The sequence below is a fragment of the Ovis aries genome, chromosome 24 (genome assembly GCF_016772045.2).
Source record: "Ovis aries strain OAR_USU_Benz2616 breed Rambouillet chromosome 24, ARS-UI_Ramb_v3.0, whole genome shotgun sequence".
Lineage (NCBI taxonomy): Eukaryota > Metazoa > Chordata > Mammalia > Artiodactyla > Bovidae > Ovis > Ovis aries.
Genome location: NC_056077.1, coordinates 4,003,657 through 4,023,921, shown reverse-complemented (window position 1 = coordinate 4,023,921; position 20,265 = coordinate 4,003,657). Strand labels below are relative to the sequence as shown.

General features: G+C 55.5%; 1 protein-coding gene across 3 annotated transcripts; it reads left to right on the top strand.

Moving 5' to 3' along the window:
• The first annotated feature begins 211 nt into the window (after window positions 1–211).
• TFAP4 (transcription factor AP-4) lies at window positions 212–18,307 on the top strand. Of its 3 annotated transcripts, none has more exons than XM_042240440.2 (7): window positions 212–748; window positions 8,365–8,530; window positions 8,638–8,736; window positions 9,138–9,308; window positions 9,780–9,920; window positions 10,564–10,719; window positions 11,531–18,307. In XM_042240440.2, exons 1-7 carry the CDS (start codon window positions 372–374, stop codon window positions 11,714–11,716), a joined length of 1,296 nt encoding a protein of 431 aa, XP_042096374.1. In that variant the 5' UTR covers window positions 212–371; the 3' UTR covers window positions 11,717–18,307. The 3 variants fall into 3 exon arrangements, with proteins under 3 accessions (XP_042096374.1, XP_027817361.1, XP_027817362.1); XM_027961560.3 differs by having other exon boundaries at window positions 413–807; XM_027961561.3 differs by lacking the exon at window positions 212–748 and adding an exon at window positions 1,487–2,523.
• The last annotated feature ends 1,958 nt before the right edge of the window (window positions 18,308–20,265 follow it).

The window sequence follows — 20,265 nt, the reverse complement described above, 5'->3', positions numbered from 1 at the left end:
TTCGCAGGGCCCAGCAGCGCGCTCCCGCCCCCCGAGGGTTTTCGAGGGCGCAGACCCTGTACCGGGCAGTCCCCGTCGGACCCCGGGCGCACAAGCTGGGCTCCCTCGCTGTGGCTGGCCGTTTCTTTTTTTTTTGCTACGCTTGCCAACCTGTCAGCTGATGGACCTCATCACCCATAGTGGCGCATGTAGCTCGGCCGCAGCTCGCTCCATTCAAGCCGCGCCCCCAAGGCCGCCCGCGGCCCCCGCACCCGGAGCTGGGGTGGGTGGTGGCCCGCAGACCGGGGCCACCACCCACCCCCGGGGGCCCGCGCCCCTCTCGCCCCGGCCTCGCGCCGCCCGGGGGGCGCTGCAAATAGTCCTTTGTTTACATGCAATTCCTTACTCCGCGGAAGGAGGCCGGGGGAGTGCTGAGTTTTCACCAGCTGTTTCCCGCCTTGAAACAGACATCTGATCAGCTGCAAACACACACACACACACACACAGACACACACACACACACACACACACACATACACACGCCCGGGGAGGCAGGCCGGAGAGACCTCCCTCCCGCCCCTCCCGCCCGCCTCCCTCCCCTCGCCGCCGCCGCAGCCAGCATCTGGGACCGGCCGATTCTGCACCTCCGTCCGGCGCTGCCCTTTGATTCGGATTTCCATCTTGCATTCTCCGGCGGACCGCGGGACCTGGCTCGTGCAGAGGAGGGGGGCCGATCGCTATGGAGTATTTCATGGTGCCCACTCAGAAGGTGCCCTCTTTGCAACATTTCAGGAAAACAGAGAAAGAAGTGATAGGAGGGCTCTGTAGGTGTGTACTCCTCCTCCCCCTCACCCCCTTCCCACGATTGCAGCCCCCGGCCAGTCCGCCCAGGCGGGCGCGCGTGTGCGCACGCATGGCCCGCGCCGCGGACCCTCTCGCCTTTCTTATCCGCCGAGGCGGCTGCAGCCCCGCGCGCCAGGCTTGGGCCGTCTGGGGACCTTCCTCCCTCGGAACGTGGGGGCCCCGAGCGGCCCCGGTCACTTTTGTCCGCTGCAGGCGGGCGAGTCGCGACGTTTGTAAATTGCAAACAGACCCACGTGGTTCTGCAGCAGTCCCGGCCATGCTTGGTGCTGGTGGCTTCCCCCCCGCGCTTCCTCCTCCCCCTCCCGCGGCGGCTTCCTTCCTCTCCCTCCTTCATCGCTCTCTCTGGGCCCCCCCACTCCAAGGGGGACTGGGGGGCCCGTGTCGCGCGTGGGGCCGCGGGGCCAGGGGCTACAATGCAGCCACGCCGCGGCTCCGAGCGCGGGGAGGGGGGTGCGGGGAGCCGGGTGGTTGTGAGTGTTTGCTGGGACCGGGGCTGCAGCGGGGTCGGAGGGCGTGCTGGAGAGGGGGTGCAGGAGTGGGCGGGACCCGGGGGGCCAGCGCGGCCCGCCGGGAGCGCCGCGGACCCGGGCACGTTGGCGGCCGCCTGCTAGCTTGCCGCCCGCGCCAGGGCGCTGTTTACTAGCGAGGCCTGGACGTGACTCTGCAGCCCTCTTGGAGTAGGCGGACCTCCGCGCGCCGCCTCGCGGGAGCTGTAGTTCTCCACGCCGCGTCGGTGCGGCATTGTGGGAGTTGTAGGCGCGCCCAGGCCATGCTTTACCCGCACAAAGCTCGGCCCCCGCGGGCGGGATGGGCGAGGCAGGCCGGGTAGGGGGGCTTTTGGGGGAGTGGGCACCATAGGCCGCCCCTAGCCTCGCCAGATCTCTGCCCGCCGCACGTGGGCCTTGGCTGCAAACTTTCGCGTCTCACGCCCCTCCCCCCAGTCATAAACCGAAAGCATCCAGTTGCCCAGCAGGCTGGGTGGGTGGGTGGTCCAAGATCCGTAGCCCTCCCCAGGAGCTGCTTCTTAAATTTGGCCCGGGTTGCTCCGGGATCTATCCTTTGCCGAAGAGAATGGGTCAGGGGAATCGCCCTGGACACTTGTTAAAATGCACACGCCCGCAATTCTGATCGCTAGAAGGGCGTGTGTATCAGCATACTGAACACTCTGCGGGACTGCAATACCGCGTGGGTTGTTCTCTGCGGGTCCAAGTTTGGGACCTGTGGCTCCTTTCCTCCCGTGCCGCTTTCGGAGAGAAATGGCTCCCCAGGGCTGGGGCCACGTGCTCTGCCGCCCCGGGCAGTCAAGGCGGGGACTGAGGGAGGAGGAGTCGCAGGCGGTGTGGCCAAGGCTGGTGGACACCATGGGCTGCAGAACAAGGCTAGGTGGAGGTTGCTGCACACGTATACATCGTTCCCGCCCCCTCTCCCCCCACAGGGCTCCTGCCTTAACTACTCTCAAGTTCAAGGTGGTGGGCAGTCGGCAGTCCTGAGTGTTGGCCCTTCCCCAAGGTCCGTCCACCTGGAGGGCTTAGCTGTAATAAGTGAAAACAAAAAGAAAACAATTCTGGAGCTTGTAATACGTTGTAGGGTCTCGTTTTGCAAGACTTCTCTCATCAAATTGTTAACAGTCTTCCTCTGTTAATTAAGTGGCTTAATGGACCCAGGTTTGGGAAGGAACAGGTAGGGCAACTGGTGGGGCTGGGACTTGAACTCTGATCCCTGCTGTTACCCTGAACTGTTGGTTGCTCTGGGAAGGGAAGGGCTGGGCAGTGAGGAGGTAGGTTGAGCTGCCCCAGATGCTGGAGCGGACATCCTGGGCCTGACCTCAGGCAGGTGTGGCAACATAGGACCCTCTGGCCACAAAGCGTGAGCCTTGACTGAGTCCTCTCTGGGCCCCCTAGGACTACTGCTTGACCTGTTTCTGTTCCAAGCCCCCTCTTCGGAGGAATCCAGCAGTTCCTTAGGGACCAAGTGCCCCAGGCTTGGGCATGGGGACTGCCTGGCTTGCCCAGCTGTGAGGCAGTTGTCAGCCTATGTGCTGGCTGTGAAGTTGGGGCCTCTGGGTTTATTCATTTTCAGACGGAGCCGCCTGATGAGGTAGGATTGAATGTGGGTTGGGCAGGACCTTCTGGCCGGATATACTGGCTTCTCAGGCTGGTGGACTTTGCTCCATCCCTCGTTGACTAGCAGGGCTCCCTGCTTCTCTTCTGCTGGAGTGAACAGGCACTGGACCATGGGCGGGGGTGGGGGTGGGATGGAAAGGGCGTACCTGACAGCGGCGCCCTCACACACTGTGTGGTTTTGGACCCGTTGCCTAACTGCTCTCAGCGTCTGTAAAATGAAGCACCTGTGAAGCTTGGCTATGCATGTGGAAAGTGCCTGGTAACTGTTAAGTGGCGCTCGGATTCTTAGACTCAGGAGCATGGTGGTCTTAAAGAGTTTAGCTGCCCGCTGCCAGGGAGAAAGAGGCCAGCTCCCCTCAGAGGGAGAGAACAGTTAGGGGCTTTGGAGTGTGTGTTGGGTCCCTGGTCTGGTACTTACGAGACACTTACTTTGTGCTGGGGCTTCCCAGGTGGCGCTAGTGGTAAAGACTCCACCTGCTAGTGCAGGAGACATAAGAGACACAGGTTTGATTCCTGGGTGGGGAAGATCCCCTGGAGGAGGGCATGGCAACCCACTCTAGTGTTCTTGCCTGGAGAATCCCATGAACAGAGGAGCCAGGTGGGCTACAGTCCATGGGGTCCCAAAGAGTCGGACATGGTTAAGTGACTAAGCATACACACACCATGTGCTGGGATTGAAGACACCACAATGAACTAGAACTTGCCCCTCTCCTAGGATATGGAAGTCTCATGGTGCTACAGAGTCTTGTCAGTTTCCTTAGATGCATGAATTCTGGAATCTGGGGTACAAACTCTGGAAAAGCAAAGCATCTTGTTACCCTCGACCTCTCTCTCTTTCATTTATTTGCTTTTCTGTTTACTTGTCTGTGCTGGGTCTTAGTTGTGGCATGTGGGATCTTCGATCTTCATTGCACCATGAGGGATCTTTAGTTGTGACATGAGAACACTGAGCTGTAGCATGTGGAATCTAGTTCCCTGACCAGGGATCAAACCCAGGCCCGCCTGCACTGGGAGCTCGGAGTCAGCCGCTGGACCACCAGGGAAGTCCTCCTCCTCTATCTCTTTTAAACTTCACTCTGGCCCTGTGAAGTGAGGCAGTATGTCCCCATTTTTTGAATGGGGAAACTGAGGCTTCAAGAGGCAAAGTGCCTAAGCTTGGGATTCCACAGCTAGTAAGTGGCAGGACTGGAGTTTCCACTAGAACCCAATGCAGGCCTCCCTCTGAGAGGTTGGAGAAACGGGGGGGGAGGGTTGTTTCTGATGGGGACAGTCCGGACATGGTTTCTTCTGGGGACCGTAGGCGGGGTGTATGGATAGAAGCAATGGGCATGGGCCAGGGCCTCAGGCTGCTTCAGTAGCTGCTGCAGGAGAAGGATGGGGGCCTTGGGCATCCTTAGTGAGAGGGTCATCTTCCTCCTGTCCTCCTTTTTGGGGTATAGGAAAAACTCCAAGTGGGCTCTCCCACCTCTGCGTCAACATTGAGTGGTAGGTTTGTGAATGACTTTGGGGCAGTGTGAAATGAGAGCTCTCAATGGCTAATTTGAGGCTGGAGCTGGGTGGGTATTGGGGGGTGGGGGTGGGGAATGGGGGATACCCATTTGCACTTGGGCTGGGTAGAAGGGGCGGGTATAGGTTGGGTTCTAGACTTGAAGAGCCTGCTTCCTGCCCTCGAGCCTCTGGTTGGGATGCCAGGGTTATTCTGGGGGGAGGGAGAGGAGGGGTTGTCGTGGGGGTACCCTAAGAGTGGGAGCGGCAGCTCTGGTCTTGGCACTGGGGGCTCTGCCACCAGCTGCCCAACCCCAGGAGACTGGCTGGCTGAGGGCTGTCAGGGAGGGAGAGGAGAGAGAGACAGTGTCTGTGGACCACGCCTCACTGCTGACCTGGGGTTCTGAAGTTGATGTGAAAGAGTGGAAGGACCTTACAATTACTGTAAATCGGGTATACTTCTGCAAAACTCATAAAGAAATGTAAGAAACTTCCAGGCATTTGCAGAAAAACCCACTTTATCTAGTACAGTAGCAGCTGGAAATGCTAATTAGCCATCCTTTATAGGAACCCCTGGCAGGCCAGCACTCAGAACCCCTGCTTAGTCATGATTCCACTCATCAGAACTTTGGGTTAGTCTGCATTCTATTAAAGAAACTTCCAGGGCTATTTAGGTGAGTTGGTCTTGGTGGCAGCCCAAATCCCTATGAGGAACTGTGGCTTTGGGGTGAAGTCTGTTTTCTGAGCTTTTAAGTCTGCACGAGCTTAACCAGCAGCTAGTTAGTTCCTGAACCAGGAGGCTGGGCTGAGGGACTTGGTGCTGAAGGGGACAGCATGGACCATTCAGAAGAGCCAGGCCCCCTTCCCTCTGGGGACGTCTGGGCTGGGGCTTTCAGGCCTGGGGTCCTGTGGTCTCCTTTGGTGTCTCCGCACCTCGTGGGCATGCTGGGGAGAAGGGAGGGGCCAGAGGTTGGCTCCCCAGGGCTGAGGTTTCCTGAGCAGATGAGTGGGCTGGCGGGGTAGGGGGTGGGTTTTTGAGTTCTGGCTTCAGCCTGGAGAGTTGGTGAGTCTCAGCTGGGAGGCAGGGGGGCTACAGGGCTGTATGTGAGCCCTCAGTAGAGGGTGCCGCCCACAGGCAGGGGAGGAGAGCATGCATTTTGGCTCCTGCAGGTGCCTGTGGTATCCTGGTGTGGCTGCCGGACCTTGGGCATGCCAGTTCCCCTCCCAGAACCCTGGATTCCTCATTGCAGCTCAGCCACTAGGTGTCCTTGGGGGTCAGGGAAAAATACAAAAAGTCCTGTGAATGGCAGTAAGAGCTGACCAGTTGACAGTGCACACCTGTGCACAGCCTCTCTACGCGGTGACTGTCACCTGTCTGTCAGGGCATCTGACCTGTGGCACTGGGATCGGGGTTTAAGTCCCAGCCTCAGCACGCACCAAAGCTGTTCCCTTCCCAAGCCTCAGTGTCCTCATCCCATCAGGCCACTTGACTCAGAGGAAGGTTGAGATGTTTCAATGAGATAATTCCAGCAAAGTGAGTCTTTAGCACATTATGTTAAGAACTTAAGACTTTTTTATTTTTTAATTTTTTTTGGCCACACCAAGTAGCTTGCAGGATCTTAGTTCCCCAGCCAGGGGTGGGTTAAACCCGGGCCCCCAGCAGAAAGCACCAGTCCTAATTCTCAAGACTTTTAGAAAACAGTAACTCTGTGGCTAGGCTCTACAGGTGGGCCTTCTGGAAGGGCCAGCACTCAGAGTGGCCCAGGGGTGCAGATGGGGCTCCTTTTTGACCCTTTAATGCTCTGGTCAGCTCTGGTCTCCATCTCTGGTGATGCATGGGCATCTCCAGGAGGGAACCCAGGGAATGGGTGAGTGGGAGGCGTCTCTCCCTGTATCTATCTGGGTGGGGGAATAGGAAACTCCCAGATGGATGTGAGTCACCTGGTGCACTGGCTTCCTGGGGACGTCTCTTCCCATCTCTCCCCATCCACCTGCCGCAGAGGGTCTGGAGGGCACTGGCAGGCCTGGGAGCCCAGACTCAGTTCTGATCTCCCTTCTCCCCGCACTGGCAAAGGGCAGGCAAGCCGCTGCACATCCGGTCTCTGACCTTCACTTTCTCTTTTTCTCCATCACCCCCACTGTGTGGGTGCATGCTAAGTCACTTCAGTCATGTCCTACTCTTTGCGACCCTATGGACTATATAGTCCGCCAGGCTCCTCTGTCCATGGGATTCTCCAGGCAAGAATCCTGGAGTGGGTTGCCATTTCCTCCTGCAGGGGATCTTCCCCACCCAGGGATCGAACCCTCGTCTCTCATGTCTCCTGCGTTGGCAGGTGGTTTCTTTACCACTAGTGCCACCTGGGAAGCTTCCCACTGTCGGGTTAGGGAAACAGAGAAGTGAGGTGCCCCTGGCCCAGAAGTCGGGGAGCCAGGTGCCCAGCTGTCTGACCAGGAAACCGTGTCCCTCCCATTCTGAGCCCTCAGTCCCATTTGTAAACGGGGGGTCATGGGCCCCTGTGAGGGAACTGTATCTTGGCAGGGGAAGTGGGGGGCTCCCAGGGAGATGCTGGGGCTGCTGGTGGAGGACAGGGCTGGTCTGTGGACCCCGAGCACCAGCTGATATGAAGCTTGCTCCCAGCTCACCCCCAGCTGACCACCCTCATGTGGGGAGAGGAGGCGGAGACTCAGGAAGGGGCAAGGGCAAGTTCAGGGGGTCGCTCAGGGGAATGAGGAGGGACAGGTGGGTGGGTGGGGGGCCAGGAAGACCTTGACTATCTCCAGCTGTGGGAGACACGCTCCCCTCCTCGGTTTCCCAGCAAACTCCTTTTTTCCTGGGGGTGATCAGAGGGGGCCGGGCACCTGCCTCTGAGCACAGGCTGTTTCGCCATCGATGGAAAAAAGCTGCTCAGAACCATCTCCCCTCGTTCCCCCAGATCCGGGGGTGTGAGCTGTCTTGGCCTGGGCCTGGACCAGGTCACCCCAGGAGGGCCCCTCAGGAGGCAGCCGGGGCTGTGGCTTTGGGTGGGGCCAGTGGCCTCTTCTGGGAGCCTGGCATCTGGAAGCCATCAGGCCAGGGGTGGGGAGTTGCAGGAGACGGCCTGGGAGGGGAGCCTGCCTCTTTCAGGCCACACACAGGCCCACCCCTCGGGAGCAGTGGCGTTGGGCCCAGAGCCCTGCTGCTGGCTCTGTCTCCCGCCAACGCCTCTCAGCCTGCAGCCTCGTCCCCTTCCACTGGCTGCCTCTCCTGCGAGATGCGATCACATAATATGCAATAACATCGCTTGCTGTGTGCTGGGAGCCTCGCTTCTCTGGCCCAGGGTGGGCCTGCCTTTCAGGGTGGATGGGCTTGGGGACAAACTGTCCGTAGAGGGGCCTGGCTGGGTCCTCTTCCTGGAGCGACTGGTACCCGGCTTGTCTTGGCAGTCTTAGCACAGTGTCTTGGGCTGGGCTGGGGGCGTATGTAGGAGTGTATGTGGCTGTGGAGATGGGAAGGGAGGAGGGACATCTTCCTCCATCCTCAAGCCTGCGACCCTGAAAGAGGGGGCCCTGGGGGCACAGTGAGGAGCTCAGAGGTGTCCCAAGAGCAGGTGTCTGATTATCACCTGAGGCCACTCGCATCCAATCACAGGGATTCTTAGCCACGTGGGTTTCCGGGTCCCACTCAGGCCTGTTGGCCAGACAATGGGGTCAAGACTTGGGGTCCACACACTGACGTTGACAGCCAGGCATTTTGGAACATGCTACTCCGTCAGCCCCCTGGTGTGCTGCAGGGTGTAGGCATCAGACAGAGCCGATATATTCTGTAGGGGCAGCTTGCCTGTTACACTTGGACCCTCTGGAGATGAAGACAGGGGCCCACTGGGAACCAGGCATGAAGGGCACCCAGCCTGAGCCCATCCCTGTTCTCCCGTAGCCTGGCCAACATTCCACTGACCCCTGAGACTCAGCGGGACCAGGAGCGGCGGATTCGGCGGGAGATTGCCAACAGCAACGAGCGGAGGCGCATGCAGAGCATCAACGCGGGCTTCCAGTCCCTCAAGACCCTCATCCCCCACACAGATGGAGAGAAGCTCAGCAAGGTGGGCGAGTGTGCCAGAAGGACTTCCTGGAGGAGGAGGTGGGCTGGAGGGGGAGACTCGTGAGACATCAACAGTTGGGGTCCCTGACTCGTCCCTCCTGCCCTCAGGCAGCCATTCTCCAGCAGACAGCAGAGTATATCTTCTCCCTGGAGCAGGAGAAGACCCGGCTCCTGCAGCAGAACACACAGCTCAAGCGCTTCATCCAGGTAGCGCTCTGCCCTCCTCCTGTGCCCTCTCCCTGGCGTGGGCACGTCTGGGCCCAACCACTGGCTTGAGACTGTGATGTGGCTGCAGGTCCCTTCTTCCCCACTGACCTGCCTACTTCTGGCATTTTCCTTCCTGCCTGGGGTCCTGACTTAGCCATGGGCAAGTGCAGTGCAGTGGGATGGGCTCTGGAAGCAACTGGGTGACTTTGGGAAAGCAGGTCCCTTCTGCCTCCCTTTCCAGCCTTGGCTTGGTGGATTTGCACAGGGGGGCTCCCTCGTGCACGTGCATCTGGGTTTGACAGCTTTGGGGGGCTGCGATGGAGCTCCGCACTGCCCTGGTGGTGGTGGTGGTGGTGTATGCAGTGTCACCACACACTCATCAGCCCCTGGGGGTTCCCCAGGAGCTGAGCGGCTCATCCCCCAAGCGGAGGCGGGCGGAGGACAAAGACGAGGGCATTGGCTCGCCGGACATCTGGGAGGACGAGAAGGCGGAGGATCTGCGGCGGGAGATGATCGAGCTGCGGCAGCAACTGGACAAGGAGCGCTCAGTGCGCATGATGCTGGAGGAGCAGGTGAGGCAGGGGAGGCGATGCTGTCGGCTCGGAGCTCCTGATTTGTGCCGGGGCTGGGTGTCAGGTGTCTGGTGGGGTGATCAGTGGGGAGCAAACCAGACAAGTTTCTGCCCTGGGCAGGGGGGTGGTCACTGTCCGGGCCTGGGGAGATGAGTCAGAGGCACTCACTGTAAACACGCATCCGTGGTAAAGGCCACATCGGATCGGTGGGCATCAGCGAGGGGGGATCTGGGCTGGTTCCACCCCATAGCTTCCTTGTGAGGGTGGGAGGAGCAGAGAGGGGAGAAGGGTGCTCCAGGGAGAGGAAACCACATGGGCAAAGGCCTGGGGCTGGAGGTAGGCAGGGAGGGAGCACAGCCTGCGGGAGGGAGAGGAGTCAGTGTGGGCCCGGCGGGCTACGGTGCAGGACTTTGGTCTCAACCCTGAAGATGTGGAGGGCCCCGCCCCTGAGCCCCGCTGCTCCACCCCCAGGTCCGCTCCCTGGAGGCCCACATGTACCCGGAAAAGCTCAAGGTGATCGCACAGCAGGTGCAGCTGCAGCAGCAGCAGGAGCAGGTCCGGCTGCTGCACCAGGAGAAGCTGGAGCGGGAACAGCAGCACCTGCGGACCCAGGTGAGCGGGAGGGGCCTGCAGGGGCCGCCTGCCCCTGGGCCGGGGCTCTCAGACCCAGCATCAGTGCCACTGGGTATCCAGCAGGGCGGACCCAGGGCCTCAGTCACAGTAGTGTAGACGTTCCTGGCTCCCAGTGTCTTGCATAGATGATTATGTTGACTCCTTATAGCAGCACTTTGAGGCCTGAGCTGTTATTACTTCTGTTTTACTGATGAGGAATTGGAGGCACAGAAAGGTTCACTAACACGCCCAAGATTGTTCAGTGAAGTGGGGCAGGGATTTGAACCCTGGCCATCTAGATTCAGTCTGAACTCCTAACCACCACTGTATTTATTAAATGTGAAATGCTGGCATGGCTGTGCAGAGGGAAGGCCCGTGCAGTCTCAGATGGTCAGAAGTCCCTCTCCAGACCACCTTGCCTTCGTTTCTTAAAATAAGAGGGGTGGGAGGGGTCATGATTTTGGTGGCCCCAAACTGTGAGTGAAGGAGGTTGATGGGCTGCTGGGGTGTTTGGTGGAGGTTCCCCAGGTGGTGGGCAGAGGGAGATGGTTTGGAGGACTGTCCCACACCCTCTGTGATGGACAGAAGGGAAGGGGCTGCTCCTAGAACCTTTGCAGAGACACTGAGGGCCCCTGTCTCGCAGCTCCTGCCCACTCCGGCCCCCACCCACCACCCCACGGTGATAGTGCCAGCGCCGGCACCCCCTCCCTCCCACCACATCAACGTCGTCACCATGGGCCCCTCCTCGGTCATCAACTCTGTTTCAACGTCCCGGCAAAATCTGGACACCATCGTGCAGGTACCTGGGCCTGGGGAGAGGGCAGTGCTTGGGGGCTTCCCCCTGGGAACAGGCCCTTTGGGGGGAGATTAGAAAGTGGGGGAGTGCAGGGGATGGAGACAGGGATATTGAGTGTTGAGTTGGGGGAGGAGGTCTGGAAACCAGATGGGTCTCCCATCTCTGCATCCTGGGTGAGGGGCAGAGAGGGAGGGACCGGATGGCTGGGAAGACCCCATTCCTTGCCTCGTGGGGGTTTGCTGGGGCTGTCCTTTGTTCCCGGAGCCTCCTGCTTTCAGAGTTCTTGCATCTGTCTCTTGGGTTTTGGGATGGGGGTGGAGGTGGAGGAGGAAGAAATGAGATGCTCAACTCTGAAGGTTGAGCCTGAAGTCCCTGCTATGCCCAGCCTCGTGCAGAGACCCCCCTTTGGGAGGCCCAACAACATTACAAAGAAACAACCCAAAGGCCCAATCGGAAAAAAAAAGTCCACTGAAGTCCCAGGAACTTAGAGTTGCACCCGGCAAACTGAATAATAAAATTAATAACAGAGACCTTCCATAAAGCCAACAGGCAGGCTTTTGAAATACGTAAATGAGGAAGAGAGGCTTATGACTTCAGGCAGGCCTGCACTGTCCCTCTTCCAAGCCAGATTCAGCTCATGAGAGAGCTTTTAAAGTTTGTTTTCCCCCTGACTCTGAACGGGCTGCCCCTTTTGCCAGGCTTCCTTCTGGTTCTTTCTGGGGGGTGTGTGGGTGGTGGGGGAGACACTGCTGGAGATGCTGGCGGTCCACATGGCCCCCGCATCCTCACGGCAGCCTCCCCTACCCAATCCCAGGCGATCCAGCACATCGAGGGCACCCAGGGCCAGGAGGAGGAGCAGCGGCGAGCCGTCATCGTGAAGCCGGTCCGCGGTTGCCCCGAGGCCCACGCCTCGGACACCGCCTCCGATTCGGAGGCCTCAGACAGCGACGCCATGGACCAGGGCCGGGAGGAGCCGGCAGGGAACGGGGGGCTTCCCTGACCAGCCCCCCAGCCCTCCTCTCCCTTCTGGGGGCTGGAGGGGGCGGGGCAGCAACTGGGAGAGAGACGAGGGTGAACGAGTGAGAAATTTTTACAAAATTTACGGCGTCATTTGGGTCTCTTTTATGACCTCTTTTTTCAATACTGTAAATCGTCCTTTGAGTGAAGCCGCTCGACCCGAAGTCCGGGGCTGGGGCGGCAGGAGCACCTGGCAGCACCCGGGCAAATGGGGCTGGGCCTCGGCCCCGGAGGCTGGGGAAGCGGACGTGGAGGTACGTGGCCTCTCTCCGCCAAAAAAGCATTTTTTCAATGAAACATGTTTTTAAGAACAGGGAAAAAAATCAAAACAAAACCCCACGGTATTTCTGCCCTCTCCGGAGCCAGCCCGACCACTGTCAGTTTTTAATTACCCCTTCCCTCCTCTTTCTTTGGTGTTCTTTCTCCTTTAAGCACTTACATGGGTTGGGGGTCTGGCTGGGTCGGGGCTCTGGGGGTCCGGGGGTCTCCACTGCTTCTCGGTTGGGGTTTGCTGCTGACCTTCTCCCCTCCCCTCCCTCACCACCCGGCCCCCCACCTCTCCCTCCAGGTTTCCCATCTTGCACCCCCAAAAAGTCTTTGTCTCTCTCTTTGTTTTGTTTGTTGTTGGTTCTTTTTTGGTTTTGGTTTTTTTTTTTTTTTTTTTTTACAATTTTGAGGTCTTTGTGTTCAAGGAAAAACTATTATATTTTGTTAAAAAGTGGGGGGGTGGGGAACCAAGAGGCCACTGTGCCTTTATAAAGAAACAAAATAAAGTTTGTACTTTGTTTTTTAGATTCTGTGTCTCCTGGGGACTGTGTCCTGAGGGGCTGGTGAAAGCTCCCTGGGGGTACTGTTTGGGCCTGCTGGAAGGGGACTGGATGTGGGTGAGCGTGATGACTCCCCCAACTTAGTATTGTGGTGTTATGATGAGATATCAGGGTCCTGAGATTCCTTGGGTTTACTCTGGGGATTCTGCAAAGATGGGAGATGGCGCTGGGATTGAGGTGAGCGGTTCCCAATTTCTCCTGGGTGGGAGACAGGAGAGAATGAACAGCTAAACCAATAGTTCCTGTCTGCTAGAGAAAGGACACAGGATGTTCAGGGCTCCCGATTGATTGCCACTTCCCCGGCTTGTGTAACCTCTCTGAACCACAGGATCCTCATCTACGGAAGGGAAGGGAGCACTGCCTTAAGGTGCGGTGTTTAAGAGCTCAGGGCCTGGAGTCGGTCTGCTGTTGATCAGTTTCACCTTGGGCACATCTCTTGATCTTTGAGACTCAGTTTTCTCTTCTGAAAGTTGGGAATCATAAGGGCTCAAGGTTAAATTTCTTAATCCTGTATGATCAGAGATGGCTTAATAACATCTCGCTCTTGACCTGCTTTTCCTCAGGTATGTGACAGGTATGTTCGGACTGAGGTCAGAGCAGAATAGTGGATTCACACCTCACCCCACATTGAATGGTTCAAGACATGAATTTGTTGGATAGAAAGGAAGGCAGGGGCCTGTATTTTTTTTAACTTTGAATACTTTTTAAGTGAAATTAACAATTTAAGCATTTAAAATTGAACAGTTCAATGGCATTTTGTTGTTCAGTCACTAAGTCATGTCTGCCTCCTTGAGATCCCATGAACTGCAGCACTCCAGGCCTCACTGTCCTTCACTATCTCCTGGAGTTTGCTCCAACTCATGTCCATTGAGTCAGTGAGGCCTTCCAACCATCCCATCCTGTTACCCTCTTCTCCTGCCCTCAATCTTTCCCAGCATCAGGGTCTTTTCCAATGAGTCAACTCTTCGCATGAGATGGCCAAAGTACTGGAGTTTCAGCTTTAGCAGCATTCCTTCCAAAGAACACCCAGGACTTTAGAATGGACTGGTTGGATCTCCTTGCAGTCCAAGGGACTCTCAAGAGTCTTCTCCTTTTAGCCAGGTGTAAGACGCGCCACTCCAGTGTTCTTGCCTGGAGAGTCCCAGGGACGGGGGGAGCCTGGTGGGCTGCCGTCTATGGGGTCGCATAGAGTCGGACACGACTGAAGCGACTTAGCAGCAGCAGCAAGACGCGTCCTACGGGTTGCAGGCAGCGCCTAAAAGGGTCAATAGAGGGCGCTGTGGAACCAGGATGTCTGGCAAGCAGGGGCAGAGGCTCCGCCTCCTTCCGGTGTCTGCTGGACTACTCAGTTCCTATAGGCCAGAGGCGGGGCTCGGGGGCGGGGTCAAGGGAATACCCAAGACTTGTCCTTTGGAGCCCAGCTACCGTAGGCGGTCTCACCAGCAGGAGGCGGGAATCGGGGGCGCGGCCGCGGCCCCGCCCCTTCCCGGACTCGCCCCGCCCCGCCCGGCCCCTAGCTGCGCATGCTCCTTGGTGCCTGAGGCCATCTCGCGCGCTCCCGATAGCACGCTTCTCTGGCTCTGGCCCGACCCCGCCCCGCGCCCTCCCACGCACGCTCCGCACGCAGACGCTGCAAACGTGCGTTTCCCGCGTGTACTCCGCACGGAGGCGCTCGCAGGCTTTCCGCTGTGCCCGCTGGGTCTTGTGGTGGCTCCTTCGCTGCAGAAGTTTGGAGCCCCGCCGTTCCAGAGACTTAACGATGTCGCAGTCAGAAGGGAACAAATGACCTTAGTGTTAATAACTTGTTTCCTTTTAACCCAGGTAGCGAATGTAAGAAACTGAAACCATTCGCCTCAAATTGGGACTTGAACCCATGTGCGGAAACTTGGACACTGCCAAAGCCCAGCTTGGAACTTAAACCCAAATGGCTGGGACTCGAAGGTGGCCAAAACTCACTGTCTTGTGAGGTCATACATCTGATTTCAGGACCTAATGAAGCTCAAGCTCTTGATGTCTCATCACAGAAAGAATTCAGTGAGAGACAGAGTGGTAGGTAAAAAGTAGATTAATTTAGAAAGAAACGCTCCATAGTATGTAGGCCATTTCAGTGCCATAGAGTGGACCATGGAAGAACGCAAGTACAGCCTCGAAATGTGGTAGTTAGCTCTTATGGACTGGGTAGTTCATAGGCTAATGAGTGAGACGGTTATCCCAACAATTTTGGGGAAGAGTTGGAGATTTCCAGGAATTGGACCACCACCCACTTTTTGGTCTTTGATGTTCGTGGAACTGTCATGGCGCCTCTGGTGAGTCACTTAGCTTGATGAGCTGTTACTGAGGATGAAGTTCTAGTTGAAGTTGACTTGTCTGCCATCTTCGACCCATTTAGTTCTAATCAGTTTACCTCGTGTTCTTGGGCTTCATCATTCTTTCAAAGGTTGTGCGGTACCCCCTTCCTCTTGTTTACAAACTACACATGAAATAGCTCATTCTTCCTGCCGAATCTGGGAGCCCTGTATGCAATACTTTGGCCACCTGATGCGAAGAACTGACTCATTTGAAAAGACCCTGATGCTGGGAAAGATCGAAGGGGACAACAGAGGATGAGATCGTTGGATGGCATCACTGACTCAACAGACATGAGTTTGAGTAAATTCTGGGAGTTGGTGCTGGACAGGGAGGCCTGGTGTGCTGCAGTCCATGGGGTTGCGAAGAGTCGGACACGACTGAGTGACTGAACTGAACTAAACTGTGTGCATCTTGCTCTGGCCACACCTTTGTAGGGAAGGCCATGGATCTGGGCACTTGGGAGCCAGGCCTAGGATTCAGAAAGGGCATGGTGTCCAATGGGCACAGCAGACACTGGCCTGGGAGGAGGAGGAAGTGGAGATAATGTGGGAACCAGATTGTAGAGGACTTTCAAGTCACGCTATGAAGCTTGGACTGTATTTTTTGTGAAGGGAAGGAGTCTAGGAGAGACATGACCAATGCAAAGTTCAACAAAACCTTTCTTATAAACTGTTGTATTGAAGTACTGTATTACGTACATTTAGAGGGCTCATAATGAAGTGTTTAACTCCGTGAATTTTCACAGACTGAATGTACACCCATATAGCCATCATCTCACCAAGCCTTCAAGTGGTTTGTTTCTTAAACAAAAAATTGTTGGAAGTAGTTACAGGAATGTACAGGAGGCATCTGCAGCCTTCACCCTGCCTCCCCCAGTGCTAACATCTTGCCTACCTAATGTACCCCATGGAAACCAGGTGAGTGTTTTTGGTGCAGGCCACAGGACTTATGCAGAGTTTACAGTTCTGCATGGGTTCACTTCTGTACCTGTGTCTACAGTTGCTCTGTACCATTTTGCAACAGCGATTTTGAGAACTGGAGTTGCTCTGCATCCTTACCAGTACTTGATATTATATTGTCAGATCACTCTCTTTTTCAGGGTTTTTTTCCAACCAATTTGGTAGGTGTAGAGTAGAATCTCACCACAGTTCTATTTATATATTTTCGGCCACACCTTGAGGCATGCAGCATCTTAGCTTCTTGACCAGGGATCGAACCCTGGCCCCTTGCAGGGGAAGCATGGATTCTTAACCACTAGACCATCAGGGAAGTCCCTAGTTTTGCTTATTTTATATTATCATACAAATCGTACAGTATATATACTCTTTTTGTCTGGCTTCTTAATATAATTCTCTGAGATTCATATTTGATTTTGTATATATTAGCAGTTTGTTCTTTTTATTTCTAAGAATACTGCATTGTATGAATATACCACAATTTGTTTAGCCAGTCATTTAACAGTGGACACCTAGGGTGTTTCCAACTTGTGACCATTGTGAATATATTCTAGTAGAGACTGTCCCCCAAATAGACTGTGCCAGCCTATGGATTCTGTCACCAGAGTGACGGTGAAGGGGCATCGTAAGCCTGTGCTGTGGACCCTCTTGTGGTGGTTTCTTTGGGAGGGGACTAGGCGTTCTTGGTTCCTAGTGGCCTCCCCCACCCTATTTTAAGGTCTTCGTTAGGGATTAAATCTTATGGGGAAATGTATGTCTGCTCTGATCTGAAGGATTGTGGCATTGCACCATGTCCTCTTTGTGAAGATCCTCAGAAGAAATTCCTGTCGAGTCTCAGCAGCAGAAATAATTTCACTTCTCCGGAACAGTTGGTTTGTTCTTATTTTAAGGATACTGAATTGGCAAGTGATCAAGTTACACACACGTGAGGGTTTACGTATGCACTGCCGCTTGCTTTTGTATCAGCCTTACACATGGCTCCACTTCGTGTGCCTGTCTTTGTGTGGTTTTCATCTCCTGTTACTTCCCATTCTTGTTTTCTTGGTGTACTTTATGGATATTTGGGACCCATTTGTATGCTTTTCTGGCACAGGGTGGGTTATGATAAACGCTGCTTGTGCCCTGATTTGGGGGTGTCTGGCAGCAGAACATTAGCCCCCCACCCTAGTTCTGTGAGATGTTGAAGGGCTATCTAGCAGAAAGAGGGAGGGGACTCCCTGTGACCTTGGCCTCCTTAGCGGTTGGTTAACTGGCCTCAGACCAGTACATAAAGCCCTTGCAAATCCTCCAGCCACCTTTTGGGGCTGGTCGGCCAAGTTGTCCTTAGCCCCAGATTTGTCTCTGGCTCTCCCCTGCCTGCCCCTGCCCCTCCTGGACCCATTCTGCAATCCCTTCTTCATCCAGCTGCCTCTCTGTGCTCTCCTACAGGCTGCTGTCCTTGTGGCCTTTGTCTTTCCCCCTCTGTCTGGAGTTCCGCATGCCCTCCCTCACCCTGCAAGTCCTGGGCTGGGGCGTGGGGTCAGTGCCATCCCCTGCCTTGGTCCCCTCTCTCCTCTTGCCCTGCTGAGTTGCAGGTTTCGGTGTTGATTGACGCGAGCGCGTGCTGGCTGAGAGGAGGGTGGTAGGACTGGGGGCTGGGGGGCAGGATGGGTCCTGAATCCGGCAGCCGTAGGAAGGAATGAGCTCCCCGAACCGGCTGTCCCCCCCACCACACCCCTGGTGTTGAAAAGGAGCTAGGAGTGACAGCTGCAGGGTTTCCTGAATTAGGGGGCCCAGGTCACAAGTTCCCGCGGGTGCGGCCTGTCTCCATGGCAGCCTCAGGATCAAGTTCAAGAGGAAACCGCACAGCGATTGGAGAAGCCTGCGTGCAAGTGCTGCACACATTCCAGAGATTAGTCGTCCCTCTCACGTCGCCTCTCGCCTATCTGAGGCAGATAGAGAGGATGCTCTGAAAACGGGGAAAGAGAATTGACGACAGCCTGTTCCCTTGTAGGGAGAAGGAATTGTCTGGGTTGGACGGGCACTGACAATTAGTGGGGTCTGCTTGTTTGAGATCAGGGGAGGGGCGATCTCCATTCTCCGGGGGACCTCATGGTGCGTGTCCCTGGCTTCCTGCGAGAAGGTGGGATGGCAGTGGGGAGGAGGTCTGGAGCACGTGGCTGGCTGTGGGCCTCACCTGGCATGCAGAACAGCAGAGGCAGTACTCTGTGGTAGTACTCTTTGTCATTGGAGGTATTCAAGCAGGGATCTCTGTGAGGGTTATTGTAGGGAGGATGATGGGAATTTGGGTCCTTCCAAGGAAGACAGTCGCTAACTCCTGAGGTAAATGGGAAGGTCCTCTTGATGAGGGCTACTTTAGAAGAAATGAAATCTGCTGACACCTTGATCTTGGACTTCCAGCCCCCAGAACTGTGAGAAAATAAACTGTTGTTTAAGCCCCCAGTCTGTGGTATTTTGTTATGGCAATCCTAGCAAAGTAACATGCTGTCCTTTTGTGACTTTTGTTTCACTTTGCATAGCATTTTCAAGGTTTAGCCAGATGTTGTAGCATACCTTAGTATTTCTTCTTTTTCTTTTTAAAATGACTGAATAATATCCCATTGTATGGCTGGACCACATTCAGTTTATTCATTCATCTGCTGAGGGATACTTGGGCTTTTTTCACCTTTTGGCTGTGGCGAGTTGTTTGCTGGGTGTACAAGGACCTGTTTGACCGCAAACAGGGCATCTTTAAATCAGACGCAGTCAACCCTTTAAGCGGAGCTGGGCTCACCCTCCCTGTCTTCCTGGTGTGGGTTCCTGTGGTTTCTCTGACTCTCTGTCTGTTCCCCACATCCCCGCCCTGCCCTCCACGCCCTTCCCTGATGTGCTAACTCCTTTCCCCATACCATGGATGCTGTTCACTTGGTTGATGGGAGAAGCACCAGGTTTGTGAGGCGGGCTGATCTGGGCTCAAGCCCAGCAGCTCTGTTCCTAGTTGGCAACCCTGAACAAGTCCCTTCAGCCCAGAGCCTCAGACTTCTCTGTGAGGTAGTGACGTTCGCCTCCCATCCCTCGAAGCCCCGGGTGGAGTGGGCGCCTCCTTGGTTCAGACATCCTTTTCTCTCCCGTGACCGAATGAGGCCCCTCCCTCACAAGGAGGACCACACCCCCTCCAGCTCCCCAGCCATGAACACGGGTTGGAAGACTTAATGTTGGTGTGTTAGTCGGGGTCTCCTGAGAAACAGCCAATGGGATCCGTGTTTACAGAGGGGCCCAGAAAGTCAGAAATCCAAGGGGGAGGCAGCAGCTGGAAGTCAGGTGGGTGGACATTGCAGTCTGAAGGCAGAACTCCCCATCTGTGGGACCTCAGTCTTGCTGCTTAAAGCCATCAACTGATTGGGTTAGACCCACCCACATTAGAGAGGGTGATCTGCTTGACTCAGGCTGGGGTTTAATTATTTTTATTTATTTTTAAATTATTTATTTATTTTTGGCTGTGTTGGGTGTTCATTGCTGTGTGCGGGCTTTCTTACTTGCAGTGAGTGGGGGAAACTCTGGTTGCAGCGCGCGGGCTTCTCACTGAGGTGGCTTCTCTAGTTGCGGAACACAGGCTCTAGGGCATGCGGGCTCAGTAGTTGTGGGGCATGGGCTTAGTTGCCCCTTGGCATGCGGATTGTTCCCCAGACTGGGGATCGAACCCATGTCCCCTGCCTTGACAGGCGGATTCTTAACCATTGGACCACCAGGGAAGTGGGAAGTCCAAGACTGCAGATTTAAATGTTAGGCACATCTGAAAAACACTTGCACAGCAATATCTACACTGTTGTTTGACCAGCAGTTGGGTGTCATGACCTAGCCAGGTTGACACACCCATTGCAGCTGATACCTCATCAATTCTCTTCAAACTGATCTACAGATTCATCATAATTCAATTAAACTCCAAGAAGACTTTTAAAAAACAATTGATAGACTGATCCCCAAATTCATGTAGAACAGTTAAAATGACTTTAAAAAAGAATATCAAAGTTGGAGGATTCATACTACCTATTTTCAAGATTTATTAGGAAGCCACGGTGATCAAGATAGTGAGATATTCAGTTCAGTTCAGTTCAGTCGCTCAGTCGTGTCCGACTCCCTGTGACCCCATGAATCACAGCATGCCAGGCCTCCCTGTCCATCACCAACTCCCAGAGTTCACTCAAACTCACGTCCATTGAGTCGCTGATGCCATCCAGCCATCTCATCCTCTGTCGTCCCCGTCTTCTCCTGCCCCCAATCCCTCCCAGCATCAGGGTCTTTTCCAATGAGTCAACTCTTCGCATCAGGTGGCCAAAGTATTGGAGTTTCAGCTTCAGCATCATTCTTTCCAATGAACACCCAGGACTGATCTCCTTTAGGATGGACTGGTTGGATCTCCT